We start from the raw sequence: 10648 nt of genomic DNA, 5'->3' as shown, positions 1-10648 counted from the left end.
ATAAATTCTTATCAATTACATATATCTTCCATTCGTCCCCACTTTGATATCTTGTCTAAAATAGGACACTGCCACAGGTTTTGATTTCAAGTTATGAGTGGAAATAAGATTTGCTCCTTTCCTGATGTCACTGGGCTACAGGAGAATTTTGGTGTCCAGCAAACTATTGTCATCAGCTGGTTGAGTAACCATTAGGATATAAGAATTCTTAACAAGTTTTTGATAACATTTATTTCATAGATTTGACTGGTGTTAAAATGTGATCTGGCTTGATTTGATTCAGTTCCAAGAAGCTCTACTCACTCTTGACTCGCGACTGACTGTGTAGCTGGACACGGTTCAAACTCATATTCAAGTTTGCCAGTGACACCACCATTGTTGGATGAATTATAAATGACAATGAATCAGAGTATTGGAGGGAGATCGATCGACTGACTAAATGGTGCCAGAGCAACAAACATGCTCTCAACATCAGTAAGACCAAAGAATCGATTGTGGACTTTGAAAGAAGATCCACAAGCCTGTCTTCATTGACGGTGGTGGAGAAAATCAAAAGCTTCAAATTCCTGGATGTGCACATCTCTGAAGATCTGTCCTGGACCCATTACGTTGATACAATCATAAAGAAAGCCCATCAATGTCTCTACTTCCTTAGAAGATTGAGGAGATTTGGTACGTCAACAAATACTCTCTTGAACATCTACAGGTGTACAGTTGAGAACTTTTGACAAGTTGCATCACAGCCTGGATTGGCAACTCAAAATGCCCAGGAACAAAGAAGATTGCAAAAAGTGGTGAACACTGCGCAGTCCATCATGGCTACTGACCTTCCCACCATCGATGGGATCTGCAAGAGTCGCTGCCTCAAAAAGACATCATCAGAGACCTACGCCACCCTGGCCATGCTCTCATTTCACTCCTGCCATCGGGTAGAAGGTATAGGAGCCTGAAAATTGTAACACCGAGGTTCAGTAGCAGCTTATTCACTGTAACCATCAGGCTATAAACACTACAACCGCCAAATGGGCTCCGAACAATACAGACTTGGGGACGTTATTTTTTGTTTTTCACCACTATTGTCTTTTTAAAAAAATATATACTGAACCTTTTTTTGTTTATTCTGGTTTTTACAGTAATATATTCCCATGGCTGTTGTGCTGCTGCAAATAAGAATTTCATTGTTCTGTTTTGGGACATATTATAATAAAAGACTCTAAAAGAATAAATGGAATAATGTTCAGCTACCTGCATTTCCAGTTACATAGTCTGGACCTGTACCTTTTGATGAGCTGAAAGACCATCATTGGGAGCCATTTGGAGAAAGTATTCAGACCCCTTCACTTTTTCCACATTTTGTTACGTTACAACTTTATTCTAAAATTGATTAAATTCATTTTTTTAATCATCGATCTACACACAATACCCCATAATAAAAAAGCGAAAACAGGTGTTTAGAAATTTTTGCAAAGTATTTAAAAAGAAATAACTGAAGTATCACATTTACATAAGTATTCAGACCCTTTACTCATTACTTGGTTGAGGCACCTTTGGCAGCGATTACAGCCTCAAGTCTTTTTGGGCAAAACGCTACAAGCTTGGCACACCTGTATTTGGGTAATTTCTTCCATTCTTCTCTGCAGATCCTCTCAAGCTCTGTCAGGTTGGATGGGGAGCATCAATGCACAGCTATTTTCAGGTCCCTCCAGAGATGTTCGATCGGGTTCAATTCTGGGCTCTGGCTGGGCCATTCAAGGACATTCACAGACTTGTCACAAAGCCACTCCTGTGTGGTCTTGGCTCTGTGCTTAGGGTTGTTGTCCTGTTGGAGGATGAACCTCTGCCCGAGTCAGGTCCAGAACAGTCTGGAGCAGGTTTTCATCAAGGATCTCTCTGTACTTTGCTCCGTTCATCTTTCCCTTGATCCTGACTAGTCTCCCAGTTCCTGCTGCCGAAAAACATCCCCACAGCATGATGCTGCCACCATCATGCTTCACCGTAGGTATGGTATTGGCCAGGTGATGAGCGATGCCTGGTTTCCTCCAGACGTGACGCTTGGCATTCATTCCAAAGAGTTCAATCTTGGTTTCATCAGACCAGAGAATCTTCTTTCTCATGCCTTTTGGCAAACTCCAAGCAGGCTGTCATGTGCCTTTTATTGAGGAGTGGCTTCCGTATGGCCACTCTATCATAAAGGCCTGATTGGTGGAGTGCTGCTGATATAGTTGTACTTCTGGAAGGTTCTCCTATCTCCAAAGAGGAACTCTGGAGCTCTGTCAGAGTGACCATCAGGTTCTTGGTCACCTCCATGACCAAGGCCCTTCCCCGATTACTCAGTTTGGCCGGGTGGCCAGTTCTATGAAGAGTCCTGGTGGTTCCAAAGTTCTTCCATTTAAGAATGGTGGACGCCGCTGTGCTCTTTGGGACCTGCAATCCTGCAGAAATTGTTTTATACCCTTCCCCAGATCTGTGTCTCGCCACAATCCTGTCTCGGAGGTCTACGGGACAATTCCTTTGACTTCATGGCTTGGTTTTTGCTCTGACATGCACTGTCAACTGTGGCACCTTATATTGACAGGTGTGTCCCTTTCCAAATCATGTCCAATCAATTTAATTTACCACTCAGTCTATCCCATGACAGAAGGGGGAGGAGTTGTAAAGTTTGATAGCCACAGGGAAGAAGGATCTCCTGTGGTGTTCTGTCCTCTCATCAAATATCTTCATATATATTCTTGTACCAAAATATGAGTTGATTACAACCAGGACCATTCGAGCTAAGTATTTTCTCCCATTCAGCATAAACATTAAGGGAACTGAATTGTGATTGGATATAGCATGCAATAACTATTGGTGTGGCAACTGGATCTCATTGTTTATAACATATTTCTGTTGTATTGACAGAATTTCTTGAAGAAGCCTATCCAGTGTTTGACTTGTGTGAGAAAGGACGTGACTGGAAAGCATGTGTGGCTGCTATAAATAGTTCCATACGCAGCATAAGGCATGAGCGGAAGTCCCGGCCGGGCTATTACAAGCAACCGCATCCTCAGTGTTTGTATTATAAGAAACTGTCAGAGAAACAGAACTACAAAAGCAGTACTTCTCGCAGCACTGATCCCCAGGAAACATTCTGTGGAGACACAAACATCCTCTGATCATCTGAAGAATGATGGATACTGAGAATGAAAAATGAAGTATACGTTTGAGGGGGAAAAAAACAATTGTTTGAAAGAATGAAATCCTTGATGGCATACCTATTTTTAAAAATTATTTCTGTTTTTTTAAAAGCCTCTGAATTTGGCTGAGAGCTCCCCCAATACGCAAAGTTGTGCTTTAATGCTATCATTTTATTTTTATGTGATTGTCAAAGTTTGCATTCATGCAATAGTCAAAAGGATGAATTGCAGAATAGCAAAAAATGGGGGTGGGGGGAGGGGGGGGAATTAATGTAGCAGAGCCGGTAGTAAAAGCACTCGCACAAACTGAACAATAAAATGGAATGAAATGTTTGAGATAACCGTACTGTGAATTGTTGCTGCAATTTAGTTACAGGGAGAAACTATTTTTAAAGTTATTTTTCTGATACTCAATTTGTGATGCTGGTATGAAGATTTTTGCTTTTAGTTGTATGTTTTTGATTTTTAAGTTCATGGTGCTCCTCAGCAAAAATGTTCTTTCTTCCCTCACCATGGAATATTCCATTATTGTAAAGATGATCTTAACTACTCAAGCGAGAACTGATAAAAAACACAACACAGCTAATTTTGATAATGTGGTCTATTTTGTATGCTTTGACAAAATAATGTGCAATCAAAAAATGACGCAAACGATATGAATTGGAGAGGGAAAGGAAGGTCTTGCAGTTGTTTAATATTTGTGAAGTTATGACCTGACTTCATCCTGAATTAATAAGAGAATGTTTTTTGTGAGAACCCAGTGTAAAATGAGTTTCGGACAGTCTGAACTCAATTGTTTACAAATATAATATTTTCCATGGTGTTGGTACTGAATTTTTCATGTCACTTAGAGGCCATTGAGAATTCTGTTTAGAGAAACAAAAAATGCACACTTCTGCAATGGAGAACAATAATGACGTTTAATCCATGATCCTTTGCATCACTTGAGAGGAAGTAAATCTTCCCTCCTAGCTCATCAGTCCCTAATTTGATAAAGACACTGGATTTTTAAAGTATTCAACAGTGCAAATTGTAGGATTAAAGTTGGGCTTCGGAGCCACTAATGCTTTGCCTTTTTCAGAAACATGATGCTTTAAGGGCCTGTCCCACTTGCATGCGATTGCGTGCGTTTGGCGCGACCAACTGGAAGCGGAATTCACGCGAAATTCGCGCGTGAAGTCATTTACGTCATGCTTACCAATCAGCTGGGCAGGTGGGGGGCCGACTGAATTTGGTGACGTCATCACGCAACGTCATGCCGGGCGGTGAATTCGTCATGCATCGCCATGCGCTAGACATACGCCGTCAAGACGCTGCGTACGACCGCAATGCGCCTGCGTACCGACAGGCCGTTGGCGCACAAAGATTTAGGCCACTGCAAGAATTTCAGAGCCCCGCGCAATGTCGGGACCAGCCCCACACAACTCTGCGCTTCTAAGTGGGACCGGCCCCGCGCGGCCATACAGTGCCCGTACGCCTCAAGCGACCACGAAGTCGTGTAATTTGCGAGCCAAGGTCGCATAAGTGGGATAGGCCCTTAAATTATAAAACAAAAACGGAAGTGTAATTTAATATAATTTTGTTAAATGTTATTCATGCTCCCTTTTTTTTATATGTGATTAACTTAAGACAACAAATTGTATTCTTGTAGCTATAATAATTTTTTCTGTATCTAATCTTACATTCAGTTTTCTTTCTAAAGTTTAGAAGAAGACTCCTGCATGTATAAATTCTGTGAATCCATTAGGCACACTTCCTTGTCCAAACAAACTCTCATATTGATATCCAGTCTATGCAGTCAAGCTCTGATTATCATCAATCACATGGCTTTGATTTATTGAATTGTTGGTTTAGCTCAGTGCAACATTCTGATTACAATAAGGGGCACGTATTACCAAAAATTACCCACGACACTGCCCCCCCCCCCCCCCCCCCCCCCCCCCCCCACCTTCCCTCCTGACACGCAGATTATTCCACATTTTCCAATGCTCAATTCTGAAATTTTCCAGGATCTTGTAATGGTAGTTATGGCTCTGCACAATTTGGATATTTTGACATTTTTCACAAGGAGAATAATGATGGAACCCAGATATGTTGTAATGAATTAGCAAGAGTTAACTGTGGTCATTTCAATGTGGTATTTTGTATGAAGCAACACAAAATATATTTTGGTCATTTTTGTTGCAATAAACTATTTGTTTATCTTAACACCACATCTAACCTGCAAATTTTGGCGTATTTATATTGTCATCTGCAAGAGAAGATTGGTCTTCTCCTTGTATAATCTCTTGATTAGTCAACAATGGAGTAACCATATTCTGTTGTACAATTATACATTTCTTAGCTCCACATTATTAGCTAAGCTTTGGTTAGAAGTCAGTATCTGGATCAATGAGCTTTGAAATGTTGCTGGTCTACTCTGGTGATGAATGCACCTACCAGACAGAGGAAATGGTGAACCAGGAATGGAGAATTTGCAAATCTGATGTTGAATTTATTAAAGTTTGACTTTTTTGAGATGTGAATGATTTCTCATATGTTGGTCACTTCTGAGACTTTTTAGATACCAAAGGAATCAAGAAAAAACACAAATAATGCCTTACTATTGATGAAATGCAGTGAGCAAACGCGATAATTCCCAATATTTTCAATTCCGATATCTGCCCAGCCAATGTTCGCCAAGCACTTTAGCTGCTGTTGTCCCTTCAGCTCTGCTTCTCTTTACCTTAATTTCGCTTCACTTTTGGAATTCTAAAGTGGGGTACATGTCTCTCACACTTACCCCGACTTCCACAAATTTTTTTGCGTAATAATTCAAAGTTTTGGCGGTTTTTAACAGGTAGGAAAGTACGTGTTTCTTGCATTAGTAACATATACCGGAAGTGACGGATGTCCTCCAGATGGATTGAGCGGCTCCGTGCGTCAAGCCCTATGACCCAGTGAACTTACGTGCAACCCCCCTATATTGTAGCGATGTTACAAAACTTACCTTCAGCGGCGCTGCAGTTCTGCCACTGGCCGTGTGCGCGACTTTGGTGCCTTTGAAGAGGGGGGATGGCGCCAAAGTCTACCGCCTGTCCGAGAAGGATTTCCTCGGGCTGCTAGTTGATGAAGAATAATCTATCAGATTTCCGTTCCCGATTTTTTTATCACGAGACAATTTAATAATTAGATTAAAATAAAATTCAACAGCGTTCCAATCGATCGCGTTTCCGAAAAACCCACTCGCAAGATGATGTAAATACTCTTTTTTTTGGACAATCATGTCATAAGAGCATCTAAATCGTCTATATTTTGTGCCATTGTCTATCCATAATTAAAATTTTTATACTAAATATCAGTTTTAGTCCCATGTATTGTGCAAAAAAAAATATTTTTTAAATTATATTGAGTGGATGTTTCTAGATTAATTTATGGGAATTAAAACATTAAATTTCTTCCATCTGGCATATAAATTCATGACAGTGAGATGTAAAAATCATGTTATATTGTGGATTCTTGTGTGAATGGGATTAGTTTGTTATTTGGATACTTAGGCTATTTAAAAAATATATCATTTTCTTAAGAAATGGAATCTAAAGGACATTCTTAATGGGAAAGTAGTGGACAGAAAGATATGCCATGCGTAGTTTGAAGAGCAAAAACTTGTAGTTTACAATGCCAACATTGAAAAGTTGATGAAAAACAAGGTACAGAGTTGCTTATTGGTTACAATCTGAGGAGTATGATGATGCTACTGATTATGATATGCCAATGTACCAGCTAGCAACTGATCTTCTCTATATAGACTTGGTCTATTGCTAGAAATTGTAATTTATTTACCTATCTGTTACGAACTTACAGCATATAATAACAATAATATTAAAGTTCTGATCTTGAGAATATCACATTTTTGAATTTTCAAGGCAGTCTGGATGTTTATTACTATTTCCGTCACAACAGTCAATTTTGTCATTAACTACAATTAGGTAATTTACTAATTATATGCTTTAATTTCACGTCATCCAAGTAAGATGTTTTATATTCGTTTCAGAATGCTTCAATCTATAATAACTGAAAATTTCATTCAGTTCTCTTGATTTTTAAGAAAGTTATGGGTTTTTGACTGTCCTCGATCACAGCTTTTGTATTAAGTCAATGGAAAAGCAATGGAATGCTAATTTCCGAGTATGAAAATGGCCATAACTTTTTTAATACTGAAGATATGAAAGTGAATTAGGTGTCAAATTAAACTTCTTTTTATGCTTTATCTGATGGGATAAATTGCAGACTTGATTTTTTTAATCTCAAAATTTTGTAACATTGCTATATTTCGTTGCATGGAAAGTGTAATTTCGTCCGTTGCCATGGAAACGCATGAGCAAAATAATTTTTTTAGAAACAACGTGTTAACGGGTTTTTTTTTCCTTCTGGTAAATAGGGTTTTTTTTGTTGTTGCATTTTTAACATGATCTTTAGGGTTGGATAAAATGGAGCAAGTGAGCTGTTCAGTCGCCGCAGGGCAGCGGCCGATCAGGCTGGTTGCTCCTTCCGCCTCTGGGGTTTGCAGAGCGCAGAGTCTCCTCGCGAGAAAGCCCATGATGCTGATGGATGCACCGATCATCTTCATCATCGGGCGTCCGTGGGCGAGCCAGAGAACAGCGCCATCAGCCAAAGAGGGAGACGCTCGGCCGCCTTCGCCCGCACCCCGCTCCCCGGGCTTGCCCGCGGACCACGCATGGAGAGTGAGCGGATCGCCTCGGCGCAGCCCGACGGTAAGTGGCCCCTCTTAACGTTGGCCGCGTTACAAAAAATAAACACCCGGTCGCCTCCTCTCACAATCAACGAGATCAGACCGTCGAAAATGGTGATGCTTTGTGCCATTTGTCAACAAACCGTCTGGCTCCATTCCCCCCCCCCCCCCCCCCCCAACTCCTTGCCGGAACCCAAAGCAAACGATTTTTCCTTGACTTTAAAAACAAATACAACATTTCATCGTTTTGTTTTCAAATGAAATGATTGAAATGTAATATTTGACGGAAACAAAAAGTCAAACGCGAATTGTGCCGGATCGTGGAATACATGTCTGTCTCTCCCTCCGTATTTTTTTAAATCTCTCTCCCTCCCCCTGTTGGGGAAAAGCTGTGTGGCTTTTCATAAACCGACGTGGATTTGGAGGAAAATTAATTGAGATGGCCCTCACGAAATACATCACAAGTGTTCCTCTTTGTGGCGGCTCAGCGCCGTCGCGATGGCCGGCTGAAGCTCCTCTCCCGGCAGTTCCCGACTCCCGCCCAGCCGATTCCCCACTGCTTCTCGAGTGGTCATGTTTTAAATGTTTGTACTTGTAGTCACGGCTAGCGTCTGCCAAACAAAAGTTTTGGTTACTAGTGACAATTTTAGCAGAGGTGAACGGTTGCCTGAAACGATGATGATGAACCGTCTTATTTTGATTTCCAGACCGTGATGCTGGGTTGCGTTTCCGGGAATATGTGGAGTTTCTTTTTTTTTTTAATGTGCAGAATCGGTAGAAAGAGATGAGACCATTTTGGAAACCTGTAAACGAGGCCAGTGTTCTGGTTCCTGAAGATAAATGTGATACCTGTCGTGTTTAGTTGCTGCCACTTTTAAAAGAGTGAAAGAAATTCTTATTTTCTATGAAAACACCCCCAGTCAGCAGATATATTTTCCTTTTTGAACAAAAATCATCCAATATTGAATTTGTGTGTTTGGGCAAATGACAAACATGAAAAAAAAAAGATTGCAACTTTGCAAAGCAAGGTGGTTTATAATCTAGGTTTGACTATATGAACATATTGTGACAAGCATGGAGAGAAATGAAAAATGAGATGCCAATCTGAATGTTTATGGGAAGAAATGACTGCTCAGACTGGAGAATTATTGTGTACTGTCAGGATTGCAGATTGGCACCCATTAAAAACACAAAGTGCTGGAAGAACTCAGCGGGTCAGGCAACATCTTTGGAGGGAATAGATATCCATTCCCTCAACAGATGCTGCCTGGCCTGCTGAGTTACTCAGCACTTCGTGTTTGGCGCAAGATTCCAGCATTTTGATACAACCAGGATTCAGAAATTGGAGATGCACAGGACTTGAGAGTGTTGGTGCAGGATTCCCAAAAGGTTAATTTGCAAGTTGAATTGGTACTAAGGAAGACAAATGCAATGTTTGCATTTATTTTAAGAGGGCTAGAATATTATGATCTCCAAGGACCTTAAGTGGGGGGCTCTACTCAACAGCCAAAAATCTGTAGCCTCCCTTTGATCTGGTATTTTGTTGGTTCACCTGCTTGATCAATGGTGTTTTATCATTAATGTTTATTATTATTAATGTTTAGTGTTTTCTGTGTCATTCGTAACTGTCACTGTATGTCATGTTGTTACTTGTGGGCGGAGCACCAAGGCAAATTCCTTGTATTTGAATACTTGGCCAATAAACTTACTTGATAAAATAGGGATGTAATGCTGAGGCTTTATAAGGCACTGGTCTGACTGCATCTGGAATATTGTGAACAGTTTTAGGTCCCATACCTGACGGAGGGATGTGCTAGCTTTGGAGAGGGTCCAGAGGAGGTTTATGAGAATGATCCGGAGGATGATTGGGGTAACATATGATGGCACTGGGCCTGTAGTCGTTGGAGTTTAGAAGAATTGAGGGTATCCTCATTGAAACTTACTGAATAATGAAAGGTTGGATAGTATGGATGTGGAGAGGATGTTTCCACTAGCGGGAGAGTCCGTGACCAGTGGGCACATCCTCAAAATAAAAGGACGTATCTTAAGAAAGGAGATGAGGAGGAATTTCTTTAGTCAGTGGGTGGTGAATATGTGGAATTCATTGGCACAGACTTTGGTGTTTTTAAGGTAGAAATTTGCAGATTCGAGATTGTTAAAGGTTACGGGGAGAATGCCAAAGAATAGGGTTGAGAGGGAAAGGTAGATCAGCCATGATTGAATGACGGAGTAGACTCGATGGACAGAATGACCTAATTCTGCTTCTATGACTTGAGCTTATCTCTAGTTCCTTGTATTGCCATCTATTCAGTTACTTTTCCTATAACTACCGAGCCTACTTCTCTCCTGTTTTCCCCTCATGTCGTGACCAGGAGTCCACCTTCTACTCCTTTGACTCTCTTTCTACCAATATGTTGACCACTCAGCTTTTCAACCTGGTCTCCATATTATCTCATATCGTTAATGTTTCTTGCTGCTTGGGTCCATTACCTCATCATTAAATTTGCCATTATTATCATCACCTCAAGATTTCTGAACTGAGTTCCAGTCCCATCTCTCTGTCACCATGATCGCCTATCTCCGCCATTGTAACAACAATCTTCTCTGCCTGGCCTCGTTTTGGATGCTGCTAAAACTCGCTGTCACTTGCTCCAGTTTAGCTTAATGCTCTTCTAATAGGCCAGAAAATTGAGCTAATGTCAAACTTAACCATCTATTATAATTTGTAACAAGGGCAGTATGT

The 10648-nt window shown here is 40.7% G+C and overlaps 2 protein-coding genes across 4 annotated transcripts in view; both read left to right on the top strand.

The window, feature by feature from the left end:
- The window catches only part of LOC129702870 (uncharacterized), a 51297-nt gene extending 45127 nt beyond the window's left edge, over positions 1-6170 (top strand). For 2 of the 3 annotated variants that reach the window (XM_055644927.1, XM_055644928.1), the window contains one exon: positions 2899-6170. In XM_055644927.1, the coding sequence (XP_055500902.1) occupies positions 2899-3152 (254 nt within the window). In that variant the 3' untranslated portion in view covers positions 3153-6170. Of the gene's footprint in view, positions 1-283; positions 2863-2898 lie in introns of those variants that run through there. The other variant, XM_055644929.1, reaches the window with a different exon arrangement.
- Positions 6171-7647: 1477 nt separating this feature from the next.
- Positions 7648-10648, top strand: part of LOC129702872 (uncharacterized) — a 104301-nt gene continuing 101300 nt past the window's right edge. The window contains exon 1 of the mRNA XM_055644930.1: positions 7648-7927. Within this exon, the coding sequence (XP_055500905.1) occupies positions 7891-7927 (37 nt within the window). The 5' untranslated portion in view covers positions 7648-7890. The remainder of the gene's footprint in view (positions 7928-10648) is intronic.

Source organism: Leucoraja erinacea, chromosome 13 (genome assembly GCF_028641065.1).
Source record: "Leucoraja erinacea ecotype New England chromosome 13, Leri_hhj_1, whole genome shotgun sequence".
NCBI lineage: Eukaryota > Metazoa > Chordata > Chondrichthyes > Rajiformes > Rajidae > Leucoraja > Leucoraja erinaceus.
Note: the sequence above shows the minus strand (reverse complement) of the source record. Positions and strands in the feature narration are given on the sequence as shown.